The 20,464-nt window shown below is 42.9% G+C and overlaps 1 protein-coding gene across 6 annotated transcripts in view; it reads left to right on the top strand.

Moving 5' to 3' along the window:
- RNF216 (ring finger protein 216) overlaps positions 1–20,464 on the top strand; it is a 133,061-nt gene that overhangs the window by 63,140 nt on the left and 49,457 nt on the right. For 3 of the 6 annotated variants that reach the window (XM_081298701.1, XM_081298698.1, XM_081298699.1), the window contains one exon: positions 4,785–4,826. The exons of the other annotated variants lie outside the window; for them this stretch is intronic. In XM_081298701.1, coding sequence (XP_081154827.1) covers positions 4,785–4,826 — 42 coding nt within the window. The remainder of the gene's footprint in view (positions 1–4,784; positions 4,827–20,464) is intronic. 6 annotated transcript variants of the gene reach the window in all.

Genomic DNA, 20,464 nt, shown 5'->3' with positions numbered 1-20,464 from the left:
TCTGGAATATTTATTCTTCGAGTCAGACATTTCCCTATTGAATCTCTTTCTACCTTCCTAGAGCAATAACTTTGCTCTATAAACTCAGCAGTAAGTAGAACTTTCTGGGAAGTTAGCCAGAGCCATGAGTTAGAGGCTTAGGAAGCTAGTACTAAGGAAGAAAGACTATCAGATATGAGAGTTTAATCAAGGTAACTCAGGAACATCTGGTTTGGAATCTTTTCGTGGAAATTGAATGTAGTCACCCATCTTTTCCCAAGGTCACTTGTGTTTTTATTTGTCCTTTCCCACCTACTTAACTCTCCTCCCTGCTCATCTTTTTCTATCCTTTCCAGGTTCCATCTTGAACATTATTAACTTTATCAAAATATAACCAAAATTCACATCTGTAACGAGCCAATTTGTTGCTAAAAAAACAAGCATCTGCAGCCGCCTGCAGTAGCTGAGTAGCTGAGTGGCTGTGTGAAGAGAATGTAAATGAGTCTGGACCAGCTGTCAGTGCCAGGGCAGCTCCAGCTGTGATGGTGGACAGTTAGCACTTATTAGCCTCACCGTAATGGGGGCCCAATCAGTCAGCCAATTCCTGGGCTAAGCCAGGCCTTCACATTAGAGATGAATGAAGATTGGTCCTCTTGTTCCTACTATCAGAGAGGACTTTTATTCAGGAAGTAACATGGATAAGAAGAAGAATTAAACATCTGGGTGACAAAAGAGTGTTAAGCCTGAATGAGGGCTCATTTACTAGAGTGGAATTCCATGCTGCATGATGTAAGTCAGCAGAGGAGGAGAGTGGGGTGGAAATTCTTTATCATGGAATATGGCCTGCCCTAATCCTCAAAAGGTGAGACCCTTCCTTTGGTTCCCAGAGAGACCCACTAGAAAGCTTCGATTTAGGACTCGTGATGATAACCACTGCAGCTCCATTATGGAGGGTGCCTAACAGAGCCCTCGACTCACACTCTTTCCTTCAGATACCATAAAAATAGATACTTATGTTTGATAGGTGATATAGGTGGTAGAGCTGAGAACTCAAGTGGAAGCCTCCTTGCCCCCAGATAGCCCCAGAGTGCATCCCATGCACCATCCCTTGAGCCATCTTCCTATCAGACAACAGAGCAGAGCCAGCATCCATGGCAAGGAGTTGTCAGAATTTCATTCTGTTTTCATTAAGTTTACAGTTTTGTAAAGTCCCTGTAGTAAATAACACTGTGCATCTGTGCCTTATGGACTTCTTGATCCTGAAACAGTTTTGGTTGTTGATTACACATGAGCACATCGATTTCCCCTTACATAACATCTTCATCCTTAAACACAGGTTTGAGAACATGGTCACCTTAGCAGGTGATGTTTCAAAAAAGAAAAAAGCAACAAAATGCATATATCACTTACCCCTCTTCCTATCCTGCCTTCCCAGTAGAAGTTGGATAAATAACCATATTTCCTGGTGTTTGCAGTGACTATTTAAAAGGGAAACAGAGTAACTACCCAAATTTTTTGTTTTACATTGGCCCTGCAGAAATAGTTGTTGTTTTTATATTTCATCAACTTTATCCCTTGATATGAAATCCTGAGTGGTAAAAGCACTACCTCCCCCTCTTGACCTGCTGTCAGGGAGGCTCAGGCTGATCAGTGGGTGTGAATGGTGTCACTGTCCCTACTCTCTCTGCAAAGGTGCTGCATGCAGCCCCTCAGATTTCTCCCTTGGAAAATTCACAAGCCAGCTGCTGACTTTGCAGCACTTGGTAGTTTGCAGATTGACCTGACTGTCTAGACAGTCACAGCAGTCAATGGGGGTTTTGAAGAGCCCAGGGACCTGGCAACAACTGCTCTGGGGTGTTTGTTGACTCTCCTGATCCCCAGGAACTGGTCATTACTCTGCCTTGTCCCCTAGAGAATATCCAGATGTTTCTTTTTCATTCCTGTGAAACTTTCTGAGATGGTTAAAGTGTTATCACCTTCCTGGGAGACAGACCACTGAACCTTCTGTTCCATTGTGATGAAGAGGCATTGTGTTCCTCAGTTGTCAACAGTGTTTGGGACTGGTCTTTCTGTGGAGCTTTCTTAGTAAATTATCTGTTTTGAGAGTTGTTTTAAAGACTGCTAGTAAGAAGTATTTATTGAGGTGCTGCTATGTGTCCAAATCTATGGTAGGTTCTATGAAGCTCAGAACATCAGTGAAGTACATGGTGTCACCTGTCTGCAGCTACAGACACAGGGACAGCACGGTGGTTAGGATGAGGGGCTTTAACATTAAATTTGCTTATGCTTTAACTCCACTTCCTGCCATTGTGACCTAGACTAAATATTCCCCTTACCCCGCCACATTTCCTTTTTCTGTGAAATGAGAACCATTGTACCTGCCTTAGAGAGCTTTTGTGAAAAGTATTGACAACACACAATATTGGTAAAGTACTGAATCCAATACCTGGTGCTTTGTGTCATTAAATAATAACTTCCTGTCTGAGGGAAGGTAGTGACTGATGCCGACAGCCTGTGCAAGTATGCAGGCACAGATGATGAAAGAATTCCTAGAAACTGCTCCCACCATATGGAATTCCCCTAAAGTGGGCAGATATAAAATCCCATCAGGGGACCAAAAGGTGACTCATCACTTAACCTTAGTTTTCAAGTCATGTACTGAAAACTCATTTCTTACTAGTTCCCAATATGTCACAAAGCAAAGGGAAGATAGGTTTTTGAAGCTGTTTTTTGGTTTGTTTGCTTGTCTTTTGGTTTTTGGTTTTTGTTTGTGGGGGGGGTAATTATTTATTTATTTATTTATTTATTTTTACTAACTATATATCCTGTGAAAAATGACAGCTCCTAGTTAGCCCACATTCAGGTTCAGAGAAAAGCCCCGTGTTGCCCTGGGGAGAGCTGCATCCTAGAAAAAGCTGCCCATGGGTTGCTTTGTGCTGCTGTCACCTAAGTTCACATGCTTTTCACAGCTCTGCTGTGCCCCCTCCTCTTGGGTTCCTCATTGATTTCTCACCCCTACCTAAAAGGATTGGAATCTCAGGGATGATATTCAGAGGTGAAAGTATACAGAGGTCCTAGAAGCAAAGTCAGCAGCACGTTTTGCTGGAGAACTCAGGATTAGTAACAAAATAGATATAAAAATGTGTGGGTTTCTCCATGACGCATTAGTCATAGTTTTTTTACTTACTGACCTTTACCCAGAGTCCTGGCCACCCCATCCACCCCAGCAACAGGCAGTCCCAAGATTGGGGCGCTCACTTCTCACTGTCCTTTAAGTGGAAGAACATATCTGCTTGTTTCTTTTTTTGTTCTTTTTGGTCCCCACTAAAACACACTGTCTATGGTACAAACAGAGAATGACTGTGGGTTTTTAACAGGTTTTCATTTTATGAAAACAGAAACTCTGTGACCCTCTTTCATGGTTTTTGTGGCTGCCAGTTAGCATTGCTTATCAGACTCATCTAAGCCTCACCTTGTTTGCAAATTCTATGGGGATCATGTGCTTTAGTGGCTCTTTCTAGAAGGCACACACCATTTGGTTAGTCCCATTATTATTTGTTAAAATAGATTTTGATTCAGTTTTTTAAATATCACATTAAAAATCTCTCAGGAATTGATATCTGCAAATAGCTTTATTTATTTAGAATGATTTAATTCCTTTTTTCTTTACACTAATCCTGTGTTACCAGGTGTCAATGTCTTAATTTGTCTTGGTGATCTCATTGTGATGTCCTTGAGAAAGGACTATGTGTGTGTGTGTGTATGTGTGAGTGCTCATGCGCAGATCAGGCATCTTGTGCATGTGTATTGAAGTGCGGGGTGATTGTGTCCCTTCTTTGCATTCGCAGCACAGAGCACTGCAGGGTTTCCAGTCTTGCAGGTAGAAGAGAAATTGTTGCTATGGCAATACCACAAGCATGAAAACACCCATGTCCCCGTGGGTGTCTCTGTCAAGGCAAAGGAATGCAGGGAGGGAAGCAATAGCAAAGGGAATGTTCAGAGCTTTAAGCAGGATGAGAGCAAAGTCTGGACCAAAGCTGTCCTTGGGTGAAACTTCTTGTATTTACCATTGAATTCAAGTTTCTTTCCCAATTGCAATGTGGTAGCCAAGAAATGGGAGTTGACCTTTTCCTCCTTAGTGTCATCACTGACTCTGAGACAAGAAAATAGGAAAAAAGGAAGGCTCTATTATCTCTCTAGCGCTGGTGTCACTAGGCCCTCCTATAGCCCACAGTTTGAAACACAGGTGCATGTCTGTAGCCACTACACAATTCCAAACAGGATTGACCCTTCTCCTACCCCAAGCCCTGAAAACCCTGCTGCCCTTTTGCCCATTACCTCCCATGCTATAGGCCAAGGCGCCAGTCCTTGCTGTCTTTTTGAAACTGCCTTACACTTGTGTGCTCAGTGTCTGCATTGCATGCTAATGTCCTCTAAGAAGATGGACTCAGAGTAACCTTGGAAACTCAGAGCAATGATGAGAAACAGAATCCAATCCGTTGAGATCAGGGCTGATGAGTACACCAAAATTTAGCTAGCAGACAACGCCTCAGAATAAATATAGTCAGGATTGTCTGGATTGGGAGTTTGGAATCTAGTTAAAACAGGCTGAAGGACTGGGGCTGTAGCTCAGTGGTAGAGCGCTTGCCTAGCATGCGTGAGGCACTGGGTTCGATCCTCAGCACCACATAAAAATAAATAAAATAAAGACATTCTGTCCATCTAAAACTACCAAAAAAATTTTTTTAATTAAAAAACAGGCTGAAGTCCAGAAACCTACTAATTGAATTTTAATTGTGTTTTAGGGGCTTTATATCCCTTATCTGCTCAAAGTCACGAGGCGGCAGGTAAGAGGTTTTAGCCTTGGAATAAATAGATCTGGGGCTTCACATTGTTATTTGTGTATTTTTAGATGTGGTTTTGGTATGCTTCATAGTTTTAAGAGTCCTTATCTTTTGGAGATACAGCTGAAATGTTTATCAAATAAAACAGTGAGCCTGTCACAATGGCATGCCTGAAATCCCAGAGACTTCAGAGGCCGAAGCAGGAAGATTGTTGAGTTTAAGGCCAGCCTGGGCCACTTAACAAGACCCTATCTTAAAATAAAATCCACCCAAAAGAAAAGATTATAGGGAGGAGACAGTACAGATAAGCTAGAATTTGCCTCAAGTTGATTGTTATTAATTATGAATGGTAAGTACTTGGGACCTTCACATTATCTGGTTTTTAAATTTTCCATTAAAACAAATTAGTTTAAAAAAAAATACACCAAAGAAATCTAGGTCTTCTGATTTTGGCTACATCTGTGCTCTTACCTGCTTTGCTTATTTGAGGATGTGCCATTTGTGGGAACTGGAAAGACCCTTATTCAGATGTTCTGTGGTGGGACTTAGTCACTTTTTTAAGAGTGAAAGAATCTGTAACAACAGAAAAATACCAGCAGCTGTTTGTTTGAAGGTTAAGGGCTCTTGATCCTGGAGAAGGGAAGGTTCAGTCTGAGCAGTTTCTGTTGGCACAATATTCTTGTATATGAACGAGGAACCTGGTGTACTTCCCCCAGGGAAGCCTACTTAAATTACCTGTATGGAATCCACACTGGCTCACTAGGCCTTATTGTCACCATGGAATGGGTGGCTGAAAAGCCAGAGGCCCTGAACAAACCAGAGTCCTCACCTCCCCCCTCCTCCTCCTCCTCCTCCCTCCTCCTCCTCCTGCCTAGAAGACTCTCCTGTCTCCCAGACAATTTGCATCCTGCCATTCTGCCTCAAGGCCAGAAGAGAGACCCCATAACTTTTTTTTTTTTTTTTTAACCAGGGAATGAACCCAGTGGTGCTTAACCACTGAGCTACATTCCTGGCCCTTTTTTCTATTTTTGATTTTGAGATAGGGTCTCCCTAAGTTACTGAGGCTGGTTGAACCTCAGTCCTCCTGCCTTAGCCTCCTAAACCACTAGGATTAGAGTCATATAATTTTTTGAGTGTCCTTCCAGCCCAAAGTCTGTGCTGAAGATTTTCAAACTGGGATTGGCATTTGCTTTTCAAAAAGAAGTAGACTAAGAGTTTCTGAGATAAAATCCCTATAGCCTCATAAAAGTACTTTTTTATCCCCCTATTTTATTTCCCATCAGAGGTTCATGTGAAAAGCATTTTAAGTTTCAAAAGCTCCCTATGTCTGAGAAGCTGATCGAGGTTCTAGCCCAAAACAAGTGAAACAGATCACATTTTTTATCTCTTGTCTTAGAATACAGCTTGTCCTTTGCTGCCTCTCCTCTCCTCAGTTAGATTTCAAGGCTAAAAACACTTTTGTTGCCACAACCTTCTCACCTCCACGAAAACCCTTTTTTTGTGCCCAAGCTAGTGGCCACTCTCTAAGCCTTTCTCTCTGTGCCTGGCTTTTTTACTTCTCATGTGAGTACCTTCCTTCTTCCTAACCTCTGGGCCTGGCCCTGACCGCCCAGCACCTCGTGTCCTTCCTGTCCTCAGACTTCTCTGTTTTTCTTTTGTTTTGATCATATTTTTTTCTTTTTTCTTTTTTTTTTTTAATATTTTTTAGTTGTTGATGGACCTTTATTTTATTTATTTGTATGTGGTGCTGAGAATCAAACCCAGTACCTCACACATGCTAGGCAAGCACTCTACCACCAAGCCACAACCCCAGCCCCTCATTGTTTTTTTTTTTTTTTTTAATACCTTGTTTATTTATGTATTTTATGTGGTGCTGAGAATTGAACCCAGTGCCTCATATGTGCTCAGCAGGCACTCTGCCTCTAAGCCACAACCCACCCCTGTGTGGTCTCTTTTGAAAAAAAGAACTTTTGCCTGGCTTTAAAAGCCACTGAGGGTCCTACCCTTACATTCCTGGACCTTCTTCCCTCTCCTCTGAACACAGTGTAACCACCACTTCCACAGTGTTAGCTTGTGCAGGGACAGTGGGACATCACTGCTCTGATCATTCACCAGCTATTTATACCATGTCGGTATGCCAAGAGGAATACACAAAGGGCAGCCACATCCCTAACTGTCTAGGGCGAGCAGATCCACCCTGAGAGCTATGTGGTAAGAGAGATGGTGACTTCTTTGGGAAATCTGAAGAAAAAGGTCACTTGGATTTTGCATAATGAGGAAATCACTTTGTGATTGAGATGGAGTTTGGCCTGATTACACTCTAGTGGAATCTAATGGGTGGAAATGGAGAGTTTTACTTTGGGCACCCACATGAGCCCATGCTATATGCAGGCCAGCCAGTGAACAAGTGTGACCAGAGCAGAAGGAATTAGGACTGGCGTGATAAATAGACCCTGGGTTGTAGAGGGCTTTGCAATGCAAAACAAAGAGGGTGAATTTGGTTCCTGAGACTCCAAGGAACTGTTGCAGGCTTAGTGTAGGGGTGATGGGATCATGTGCTCTTTTAAAGGGTAAATCTTGTAGAGCCATGAAAGAGAGTGGGCAGTAGGGAGATAGGGAAGATGGGCGGGGGGGAGCTGGAATGCCTCATCAGTGTAATTATCACAGCAAATCATCGCCAGTAACCTGGGGCACAAGAATCTCCTGCAATCAAGTAACCAGTCCTCTAGTCCAAAGCACATTCCTACATGGCTGCAAGTGTTTGTGGTGATGCTTTTTTCCATTTCCCAGAGGGCTGATGTGGGATTAGTGACCTAAAGAAGCACCAGTCTTCTGAGGACTGGATTGGGGGCAGCCGGCAAGAGCAACCCTGGAGGCAATAAGAAGGAGGCTTTGGGGGGGTGGACAGGGTCCAGCTCAAGGCCATCAGACATGTAACTAGATGGGCCCTTGGGTGTCACTTCTCATTGTAGCACCATCTCAGGAGAGGATTACTTAGTGATTACTGCTTTGCTACAATTCCACAGGCCAGCTTTTTTTGTTTTTAAGTCCTTGAGTGCTTTAAATGTAGAAGAAACTATGTAACCATCATTTAGAAAGTCTTGTTTTCCAGCTGAAGCCTGTTGGATAAGCTTAATTTCTCTAGCTCAGATAAACTTAATTTCCCTAACTTTGATGTGCATACAGAGAATTGCTTAATTCTCCTTTTTGCAACATGTTTCTCCAGCTGCTCAAAAGCTTGTCCCCCCCTTCCCCCCCCGCCCCCCCCCACAGAAATGCAAACAATTTAAGGTCTGTGATACAAATTGCTGTTTATTAGAACAAGGGCAGTGGACATGGTATCTTTTCTCATGATGGATTTATCTGGAGTTGGTGGCTGTTTTCCTGGACCTCCATGCCTCACAGGAGACAGCAAGGCCACACTGGTTTCCTCCACCCTCTGGTATTATTGCCTTCCTGCCCAGCCACAGACAGCCCCACACCCTCATGAAAAGAGTGAATGAAGTCTGTTCCTTGTATTTGATCTGACTGGAACTGATTCCTGGGGCTACCTCTGCTTAGACCTTTCAAACAAAATAGGCCTTTTGACAACCTTGTTTTATTTGTTTGTTTGTTTGTTTGTTTTAAATACTTATTATTTTTAGTTTTCGGTGGACACAACATCTTTATTTTATTTGTGTGTGGTGCTGAGGATCGAACCCAGTGCCCCATGCATGCCAGGCAAGCGCGTTACTGCTTGAGCCACATCCCCAGCCCCGATAACCTTGTTTTATAAAATGAGGATTTCTACAACACCTTAGCACTCTTCCTAAACAGCTCATTCATCTATGGGTAGGGCAAAGGAGGGCTCATCTGGGAGCTGTCCATTGGGGTTTGTCTTCTCCCTCCGCGGATGCCTGGCATGCACCGTCCATCCAAGGGTGGCTGAGGGAAGAACTCTCTGCTGTGGATGCCAAAACCACAACAAATGACAACTTTCCGTTCTGTCATCTCTCTCAGCTTCACTGCTGGGCAAGCAATTCATTTTTCTACCATAAAAGGGCAACAAGACTTGTCTATGGCTGCTGTGCCTTCTGTACCACGGGGAGAAAACAGAAGAGCAGAGAAAGGCACTCTGTAGTGGTAGAAGCCTTACTTTGTCCAGGCTTCCAAATGACAGTGGCAGCTGTGAGAAGAGGGCAAGGGCGCCCCTGCTGGACTATGTCCTCAGGCTGAGGCACATGAGCTCAGACAAGAGTGTGGGATGTTCATCTCCATTTACCTAGTGATACATGCAACTATGAGGAGCCTGCCCAGATGGTTCTATATAGTTGGCATTTGGTTCTCTTGGTTTGTAAAGATGTTAGATTTATAAGGGAGACCCAGGAAGTCATAAAATCCAGACAACTTAAGTGTCAGCTTCTTGTAGCTTTAAGAAATCATTGAGCTTCAGGTTTTTGTTTGTGTGTGGACTTTAGGTTCAGGGACCCATACATGTCCCTAATGGTCTATCAATGTACAGTCAATTAAAGGTGAGCCACAGAAACCTTGACCAATAAAAATAGTTTTTTGTGAGTTATATACTTTGGGAAAGTATATCATCTTTGTAGTATAATTTATAAAACTCATGTGTCTTTTAGATTATTGTAAATAAGTGTTGTTCAAAATTAGTACAGGGTAGAGAGCAGATGCTTTGCAGGTTTTTGTTTGCGTGTTTTTTGTTGTTTGGTACCAGGGATGGAACCCAGGGGCTCTTAACCACTGAGCCACATTTCCAGCTTTTGTTTTGTTTTGTTTTTGTATTTTATTTTGAGATGGGGTCTTGCTGGCTTGCTTAGGGCCTCACTAAGTTGCTAAGGCTGGCTTTGATCCTCCTGCCTCAGCCTCCTGAGCCATTGGAATTACAGGCTTGTATCACCATGTTGGCCTGCTTTGCTTTTTTGACAATGTAAACATACTTTGAGACAGTGTCTGCAAAATTTCTGCTCCATGCACCTTGGCAGAGGGACTGGGATGCCATCCTGACACAAGCTAGCAGGTGTTGGAAAAGGAAAGCTGTTTAACAGGCTGCGTGACCTTCAAGAGCCGCACAGTCAGATCATGACCTCTGCGCAGATCTCAGACTGAGGTCCCAGTTGTCACCTCCTTGTTCTTGCGAGTGGTGAAAGTATTCCTCTAAAGAACTGAGGTTCGCTTTGTCATTTAAACTTACCTTCTCTCTGACTGCACATCTGATTGCATAGCAGTTGCTGGAATTGAACCAAGCACATTCCTAAGGGAATAAAAGTTCTGTACAAGAATCTTGCTGATCTGGAAATTTTAGGAGGAAAGTAAGGGTTTAAAGGTTGAATGTTATTACCCAGATAGTACTGTGGTCAGAATAGCTTCTAAGGTCACTGGCTCAAAATCAGAAGTCATGGGGCTGGGGATGTGGCTCAAGCGGTAGCGCGCTCGCCTGGCATGCGTGCGACCCGGGTTTGATCCTCAGCACCACATACAAACAAAGATGTTGTGTCTGCCGAGAACTAAAAAAAAATAATAAAATATTAAAAATTCTCTCTCTCTCTCTCTCCCCTCTCACTCTCTCTTTAAAAAAAAAAAAAAAAAAAAAAAAGAAAATGTTTAAAAAAAAAAAAAAATCAGAAGTCATTCCTAAAGGAGAATATCATTGACTAGAAGTGGCTGGAACAAGCTCAGCATGAGTAACTCGGGGCTCACATGCCCAGACCCTGTTCTGAAGCTGTAAGAGTGCTTTAAAACCTTACATGTTGTGTCCAGGAAACCCACTGGATAGGCAACCTTAAGATGGAAAGTTTACAGGTTTTTTGTTTGTTTGTTTGTTTTTAAGTTGTCAATGGGCCTTCATTTAATTTACTTACATGTGGTGCTGAGGATCGAACCCAGTGCCTCACACATGCTAGGCAAGTGCTCTACCACTGAGCCACAGCCTTTGTTGTTGATTTTTTTTTAATTATTATTATAAAACCTTTCTAGGTTCCCTATTTTCTCACTAGCGTAAAACTAAATCTCTCAATCTATGGAAGAGCTGATTGGTGTCATCTCCATGGCCTTCACTGCCCTGGGAATGCATAGGTGATGCCCAGGAGCAGCCCTCTCACTATGCTCCTCACATGTTCTTTGCTTATAGAAGCCTCTAAATAAAGCCTTGTTTTTTGCTAGTGACAAGTGGATTTCATCTTTTAAGACAATTATTAATTCTAAGTAAGTATAATTTTTAAGGCTAATTTTTTAACAAATAGCATTTCCTTCTTTGAATGAGAGTCTCCTGCCCCATCCTTCTCCATCTCTGCATGCCTGGGCATCCTGGCCATGTGGTGACCAGTTGAGAGACATCAGCCTGCTTACTTCCTAATTTGGTCACAGTATGCTTCAGGCAATCTTGCCTAACTTTAGAAAAACACAAACATGGGGAGTAGCTCTGATATAGCAAAGGGGAATTTCCTTTTAGCAAAAGACCTGCAGTTCCCTTCTTATTTCCTCTAAAAAGAGGAAGTGACACTTTGGGAGGTCCTGGATCACTCTGAAGTTCCCTCTTTAAGCCTTTCTTGTACATGCTGGCTTCTTCCTAACTAGTTCCTCCTCTTCCCTTTCTCATCCTCCTTAATGCCAGCCAACATTTAAAGAGTTTAAGTTTATTCTTACGGATATCCATGTTCCACTAGATAATGGGTGTTCATTAACAGAGAGCAGATAAATACATTTAGGCACATTGATACTTTGGCATACACCAGGGATAAGTAAACTTCTTTTATAAAAGAAGAGAGTAAATATTTTATGCTTTGCAGACAATACAGTCTCCCTCTAGCTGTTCTGTCCTGCCTTTAGCATGAAAATAACCATAAACAATTGACTGTGACTGTGTTTCTATATAATTATGTTTACAGAGATAGGCAGCAGGCCAGATAATGGCAGTATGGATAGGGAGCTGGCTCCAAGATATTGAGTGAATAAAGCAATATGTAGAATAGTGTGGGAATACTGTGCTCACATTTGGGTCTTAAGTGGAACAAAGAAGATAATGTTTGGTGACATACATAAAAGTGATTTGGGAGGGTAGATAAGGGATTGGTAGCATGAATTGCTTTGGGGGAGGTTCACTGAGGGCCATGGGTGGGGGCTATGCACATACTACTTTTTCAGCAGAAAGAATTGCACCCACTATCATCAACTAGTTACATCTAAACCTTCAGAGCAAAAGAATTTTGTTCCAAGTGAACTCAAAAGGTAAAAATGTAGTTATTAAGATACGCTTGTGTATTTCAAGTAAAGGCTTCTTTCACTACATGAAAAGAAGTACTGTGCCTCAGTCATAGGTGAGGTGATAGGCTTTGTGTTAAGTGGGAAGGAGCTGGAACTGGGCCATGCTGCCTTTTGTGCTGGTCTTTCTGATCAAGCCTGGTTTATACCACCCACTCAGGAGCAGGGCAGGATGCAGCCAGTGAGAAACCGTGGACCAAAAGTCATATCCCCATGGGAATAGATCCAGCTTTTACTAATTAGGATTCAAGATCACTTCCAGCCATTTCCTTTTCCCAGAGACTCTTTCTGACTAACAAATAAGAATGGGTTCTGAGTCACTGAGCTTTGCCAGGACCAGTTCTTAACATGTATGCTGTGGGTTACGAGACTTGTGGATGAAGTTGTTACATAAAACAACAGTTCACTTTGGGGTATGTGAGGAACCAGTAGAAGGTTTAGCAGTGAATCCCTCTGCTTAGAAGGCAGTGTGGACAGAAACAACTGAAGAACTTACATCTGGTGGTCAGCCTCAGGCATAGCTCCCTCCTCTATCTTCCAGGCAAGCACTCTTTAAACAACCAAACTAAGCCTTTTCCAAGCTTAATTCGCAGCCTTATTTGCCATCATCCAGTTTTTCTACAAAGTTTTGTGTAGGAATGTTAGAAATAGTAGCTTTTGAAATCCCTTCTTGAAAACATGGAGATTTGTGGGAAAACAGAGGCAATTACAACGATGTGAAGTCTCCTTCTGTAGAGGAGGGGCCTGGCCACCAGCCCAGGCCTGCTCTGCATCACTTGTCTTGGCTTGGGCTGTAAAAGCGTTCATTGGGCAAGTTCTGCTGAACCAGCAGGCCTTGCTTTTTATGAGAGAAGTCGTTTAAAACCTCGGAAATATGTTTGAAAGATGCTTGTGTAGTTTCCTCTGACCTCAATTTCATACACTGGCACATCTCCAGTATTGTGAAGTTAGTGCTGATGTACTCCCTGCAGGTGGTCAGGGACCTGCATCCACTCCAGAGAGAAAAGGCAGTGCCTTACTTAATTGAGGACACCAAGAAGTTGTGCTTTACCATACATGTTTACCCCTAAAGGGAAGCTGGTCTTTTAAAGAATAAATTTTAAAATTAACACTCTGCCTTTCTCTCATATACACATATACTTACACTTGCTATTGTCACTGGCACCACATTTCCCCATCTCTGCCAGGGCTCATTTCTTTGGTGCTTTTAACCTTGAAACCTCTATTGTATGCTTCTTTGTTCATCTTCTGCTTTTGCATTATTAATGGATCTAGAGCAATCCAGTCAGAACCCTGATACTACTAATTACTGCTTAACCAAGAAGTGAGGAGCAGAGAGCACAATGGGTCACAAGATGGTGTCCTCACAATAAAATCCTGCTGTCGTGCTGAGTGGCAAGATGTCTGTCTTCTGTGTATTGAGGGTACAGCTAGATTGTCCCGCTTAAGCACATGTTGACCACCCTGCAGGCAGGCATGGAGATGCTCTTCACATTGGTCATCCTATGCTTGCTTTCTCCGTTACACAGAGAAAGAGATTAATTTGTTTCAGAACTTTCAGCATCACAGAAGAGTCCCCATGAGGACAGGGCTCTTTGCATGGCAGCAGAGCCAAGAGAAGACTATAGGAAGGGCAATGCAGGAGCGTACAGGGAAGTAGCTTCAGCCCTCATACTGCCTGTGTGTGTTTGTTAGCCTGAAACCTCCAGGTGTAAGTAGACTCATCTTAAGTCAGGTCTCCACCAGCCCCCAAGTCACAGTTCCATGATTTACACATTCATTGTATGTGTGTAATTAGAAGATCTGAGGTTGCTGGGGCAGAGCTGTGCTGTCCCTGATATTGGGATAGCAAGCAGTCGCTGGCTGTATTCAGGAGCATGGTCAGAGGGGCCTCTGCCCACTAGCCCAGGACACTCCCACCACCTATATGAGGTGCATTTCCTTTTCTGTGGATGTGGTAGTACCACCTGTCCTGCTCTGTAAGGTTGTCTGCTGTGATCAGGTGTGAGGGAAAGGCACCTGATGCTGATGTGAGCTGGCTGGGGTGCTTAGGCAGCTCCTCCCCCACCATGGGATAAGCAGTATATGCTTTAGAGAAAGGAGCACAAGCACTTCTTTCTGCCACAGCCAGTGAGACATCCTAGGCTTTAATGCTACCTGGGAAGCCTTAAAATGATAGAGTACCAAAACTCATTCAGTTGCTGAGCACTGCTGTCCTTGTCATTTCAGAGGAACAGGAAGTAAAGGGGAACTTTAAGCCAGGTGCAGAGGTGCATGCCAGTAATGCCAGCCACTTAGGAGGAGGAAGATCACAAGTTCAAAGCCAGCCTCAGCTACTTAGTGAGACCCTGTATCAAAAAATAAAAAGGGCTAGGGGTGAAGTCCAGGAGAAAAGGGAAAACTACTTCTAAGTAATATTTTTAATTATTGAAAACAGGAAAGCCATTTTGAGGAGATAGAGCTTATATTTTTCTTGAAAAGACAACAACTGCATGAAAGTAAGGGTGATCACAAACAGCAGGAAGTGGGTGACACCCTGATAACACACCTCCTGCTCCTGAGAGGGGCTGCCTTTTTTTCTTCTTCTCTTTTTTTGTTTTGTTGGGTTTTTTGTTTTGTTTTATTTAAGTAGTCAAATATGGCCATAATTGAGAGAGTCATGGTGAGTCATGGTTCCCAAAACTGAAAGTAAATTCCATCACTTTTCCCATGTTTCACATACCAGGAAAATGCTGCCACAGCTTATAGCAGAGGAAAGGAGCACTAGCTCTAAAACAGCCCCTGGAGCCAGTGCCCCCTTTCCACCAGTGCCCACACACACACAATTTGGCACATGGGTCCTGATGATAGTGCTACATTGTGGGACTTCTGTTTCATTGCATTGGCCGTCTCTTTATTGTGGGTGAGAAGCACAGCAGAACCAAGTCTACCCCAGAGCCTCTCAGATCCACTTGAAAACAGTGGAGTTCCTTTGTTCAGTTCTTTGAGTGTTTTTAGTTTCTTTTTTTTTTTTCTGTTCTTTTAATAATTTGATTTCAGGGTCCTAAATTTGATGAACACAACGCTTTGCACAGTAATGTTAGCTACTGTCATTTATCATGATATTGCAAAGCTATATCATACTTTATCTAAAGTAACACTTTTATTGGTAAGAAAGTGAATCAGCAGCCTGGCACAATGGCTCACACCTGTTATCCCATCAGCTATTATCCCAGAGGCAGAAGCAAGAAGGTTATAAGTTTGAGGCCAGCTTCAGCAACTTAGACCAGTTTTAAAATAAAAAGGGCTTGGAGTGTAACTCATGGTAAAGGCCCTGTGTTCAATTCCCAGGACCAAAAAGAAAATGAGTCACCCAACAAAATTTTGCATATCCCATTTCGAAAAACTGAAGTAGGCCTATAAATACTGACAAGAAAGGCTGCCCAAGAAAGACACTACCAGGGGAACAAAGAAGGACAAGTTGTGTATAGTGAAAAACTGCTCCTGTGTGTAGGTATAAAGGATATGTCTGCTAAGTACATGCTAAGTGTGTTGTTTTTTTAAAATACTTCTAGTGTAGATGGCTCAATACCTTTATTTTATTTATTTATATTTATGTGGTGCTGAGGATCAAACCCAGTGCCTCACACATGCTAGGCAAGTGCTGTACCAATGAGCTACAACCCCAGCTCCACATGGTAAGTTTTTTTCTGGAAGGAAACAAACTGGGAAAGGGAAGGCTTGAGACAAGAGGAGCCTTCTCTCTTTGTTTATACCTTTCTGAAATTTCTAGCATATATGTATGTGTTGTGTGTGTGTGTGTGTGTGTGTGTGTGTGTGTGTTTTCAGCAGTTTAGACAGAAACTTGGGAAAAACAAAACAGGATAGAAACCCAGATGTAGCCAAATACACACACACACACACACACACACACACCCAGCATTTGGGCTGTCTGATTGAACCAGCCAATAGTTCCTGCCTCTCTTGCTTTATGGTTTCCAAATATGTGAATGTGTCATATTATGTGCAGTTGTCACCTTGGTTTCATTTACTGTCTACTTTCACTCTTTATAACTTCATACTCTACCTTTCTCTTAATATAAAAATAAATGAAAAGAGGACTCATTGCTGGAAATGACTTCAGCTTTATGCACTTCTAACAGTGGAGTGAAAATGTGGTTTCCCACTGGCCACCTATAGGATTCCAGGACTGAAATAGGAATGTTCCATTTCCGTAAGCCAGAACTTCCCATCTAGCCGTTCGGCTAGAAAATAGAACATGCTTGTGGCATGGAGCAGGAACTTTGAGCACATCCATATGAACTAGGTAAGACCTCTGTGTCTTAGGAGCTTGGTTTCCTCCTCTGAAGAATGGAGGTGATAATGACACCCTTCTTGCCTCCTGGGACTGTCTGAGGTGGCAGGAAGGAATGTCTGCAGGATTCTCAGCACTTTAACTTCAGGTCCTTGGAAATAAATGGATTCATTTATCTTTTCCTTCCTTTGCGGCTCAGAAAAGCAGACATATGATTACCATTTTTATTGTTCTTGGTTTCCTCTTCTTTTGAGTCCTTTAATTTTTCTCTTCTGGAATGGGACCTGCTTACCTTAGAATCTTGCCAAAGAGGAGAGGACCTGGACCTAAAAGAAATTTCAGATGTCACATAGGTCTGCAATGAGACCTTTCTGTTATTTTTGTGCAAGAGTTGGATGGGAGTAGACTCTCTGGTTTCTAAAAATTCCATGTGTCTTTATTTCTGGGCTTTGATTTTGAGCCAGGTATTCCTCACAGATAGATTCAATTCACTATAGTAACAAATCTAGTTAGAATAGTCAGTGCTTCTGCTTTTATCTTTTAAATTTCTGTGGTTAATATGCCATTGCCACAAACAGCACTATATTTGGAAGCTTCCTTGACAAGTTTCCCGAACCCGTTCACATATTTTTAAAAAAAAGGTTGATAACTACAGTTCTAAACACAGCCAGACAATTTAGACAAATCACTGGGGGGCCTGGCAGGTGATTTATCCCACACTGTGACTCTGATGGTTCAGACCAACAGGACTTGATCAGCAACACTTGATAACATTCAGACTCAGACTGCTTGCTGTGTGACTGTCAACAGACCATTATTCTGACTTTCCTCATCAGAGAAATGGGGTGCCCCTTTGATTCTACTCTAGCTCTCCTTCAGTGTAATTGTGAGAAGCAAATGAAGCTGAGCTGAGGCACTTTGACAGAGGTGTCAGGAGCCCCAGAGACCATGCAGCTGCTGAGTTATCCTTGAGAGTCTAGAGAAGGGGGGACACTGTGTAGTTCTAGTTCAGAAAGGAGAGGTTGGGTACCCTTCCTCTAGGATGCTCAGTGTATTGGACTGACCATCTCTTTAATGATTGGTTATCGAAGAGAAAGTTCTCCATGGAAGACTGATGCAAAGCTGTGTATTTTCCCCAGGAATGAAATAGGATAGAGGATCCTAGAGAGGCATCACAAGTCAGGAACGAAAATGAAGTGGAGTTTATTATTGTGGGTTAAATTATGTAGGGCCTTAAAAGTGAAGGTGTTGGGGCTAGGGCTCAGTGCTGGAGCATTTGCCTATCTGCATGAAACCTTAGGTTCCATCCTCAGCACTGGAGGGAAAAAAAAAGAAAAAAAGTGAATCTGTTTATTCAGACACATTTGTGTAAAGCTCACTGTGGATGGAGATTCTAGCTGTATTCTTTCTGCCATGTTTTTATAGTGTGTGCTTCATGGAATTTTTTTACATAGTTTTCTACAAGGTCAGTACTAAAAAATACATCACAGTGCTACAAATGTAAAGAATTAACATTTTGGGAATGTTTCACTTTTTTCTAAGCCTCCTTAGCATACATATTTAATTACAAGGCATGAGGATTAATGGGGCTTTGCATATTTAAAGCTTTTCTCTTGAGATTAACTTGATTTAATTACTCCTGAGATAGGCATTTTCGGCCTTGCCGTTTGGAGGATGAGTGTGAGAGGAGAGAGGGCGAAACTATGACTTCTTTTGGCTTTTACCTTCCTTCCCTGAGACACCCTCTCGCCTCTCACTTTTAGCTCATCCGTTTATCTTTCTAATTTTGGGAGGAAAGAAGAAAACATGACAGAATTTGCTTTTGTGGCATTGATCTTATAATTCATTTCTTTCAGAGTAATAATTTTAGTGTGTATCCCTTAGCATCCAAGAAAATAAGGTAACACAAAAATTTCTGTTCTGGGCTGGAGTGATGATTCAGTGGAAGAGTGCTAGACCAGCATATGTGAGGCACTGGGTTCCATTCTCAGCACCACATATAAATAAATTAATAAATAAAATAAAAGTCTATTAACAATTTAAAATATATTCTGTTCTCTTAAAGACTCAATCCTCTCTTGCATCCTGACGTGTTCCCAGAGGCCTGTTCAGAGAGGAAGGCAGGAACAAATACAGTTCAGTAGGAGTGCCTGGGCCCAGAAGGGGTTCCTAATATTATCTCCATTCACCCATCTAATTCTGAAGACACAGACATGATCCCCTGGAACAAGGAAGAGGAGATGATTTTGTCCAAGATGGTTTTACTGTGTTCTTTTCCATCTTTGGTGTATCTACCCATTTCCAGTGGTTGGTGACCACAGGCAGCCTGCCTAGTACTGAAGGCTCGTGACTACTTCCATGGTCTGGCTCCTATAAGAGGCACAATGTGGAATGAACAGCCAATAGCAAAGATGGTGGGAGTAAGGGAGAGCAGAGGTTTGGCCCGTGGAAGTGACTCCATCTAGGGTGTAATTCACCACCAAGAATCCTGGGCACCCTTGTCAACACTGGGCCTGAACTCTGTAACAACAGGGCCCTGGGTTGTTGAGATTGTCCTGCTCTACTCCCATACCCTCCTGGGCTGCCTGAAACCTGTAGGTTGAAGAAACACAATCCACCCCACTGGGAACTCCTGGGAACCTTTTTCTCGGAAAAATGAAGTATTTTACTGACCTCTTCTTTAAAAATAATGAGGCATATCATTTGATTTGCTAGAGGAGAGAACCCACAAAGGCAAAAGGAAGTTTTGTTTTCCTTCCAGTTTTGGAAGCAGGAATCCTGTCTCTGCCTGGCAGAGTGGGGAGCTACCATATCAGTGACTTTGGTGTTGGGTCTTAAGGGTGAGGAAAGGATACCATGTGTTACAGTAGAGAAGAGAGTGAGTTTCCAAGGTAGGACAGGAGTGGCGCCCATTTAGACAGCTGTTAAGTCACTGTCAAGATAGCAGTAAGTTTCTTTCCCTCTAGAACAAGGAATAAACACGCAGCCTGGAGGAATTGGGAGAGCCACATGGATGATTTCTGCTGCTGTTCCATCTCATAGGCCTGGTCTGTAGACCCAGGGAGCTAAAGCTATGCAGGCCAAGCCCATGGGAGTGGTACCTGGTGCTTCCAAGAGTCAACAGGTATCTGAATCTTAGGTGACCCTCTTCCCTTCATGCAGAGGTTTAGCTCAGGAAACCCAGCCATGGGATACTGTGACATATCAAAGCCAGAGCCCAGGACTAACTGAACAGAATTGCTGTTTTGCTGCTTGGTTCTTCATATGCCACCATCTAGTTTGACCTTGTCCATTCTAACTCAACCTACTCCACCTTCTCTGCTGACGTGCAGCTGGTCAGAATGGCACCATGCTCTGTAAACAGAAGCATGCTTATCTCCATCTAGTGAACAAGCTGGAAAGGCCTCTCTCCTGCTTGTCTCTTCTCTGTGTGATGGCCAGAACAATAGGCTGTGTACCACTCAGCTTATCTAGACGCTGGTTGTCTACAGCCATCCCACAACCCTATGATTGGTGGTCATCTACTATTGCACTGCCCTTGTTGTCCTCGTGCTACTTAATAGGGACACGGAGGCTTGAAGTTAAATGCATAGTCCTGGCAGAGTGTGGATTGAGGGTGGTACCTCTCTCCCTCACCAGACTTAAAGAAGGTCTTTGTATATGTTCATAAAGTTCCAGTAAAGGAGATAGGTTAGGGCTTGTGGCCTTGGTCTCTTCACAGAGGGTGTGAATGGCACAGGCTACCTCAGGTATGAGGAGCCCTCTGACAGGCCACTGGCACCATTTGGAGATACATACTTTGAGTTCTTCTTATTCTAATAAAATAGCTACTGTGAGTAATTGAGCACATGTGTTTTCTCTCTTTTTGTACAAGGGATTGAACCCATGGGCATTTAACCACTGAGCCACATCCCCAGCCCTTTTTATTTTTATTTAGAGACAGGGTCTCTCTAAGTTGCATCATACCAGGTCTTTTGTTTTCCCTGATTTTTTGATGAAGAAGCAGAGGCCAGGACCTTCACATAGTCACACAGATACCTCTGGGAAAGACCACAGTTCAAGCTCCTCACCATGGTCCAGGCCAAAATTA

Source organism: Spermophilus citellus, assembly GCF_964194105.1.
Source record: "Spermophilus citellus genome assembly, chromosome: 6".
NCBI lineage: Eukaryota > Metazoa > Chordata > Mammalia > Rodentia > Sciuridae > Spermophilus > Spermophilus citellus.
The sequence above is the reverse complement of the archived record's forward strand: the minus strand, read 5'-3'. Positions and strand labels throughout refer to the sequence as shown.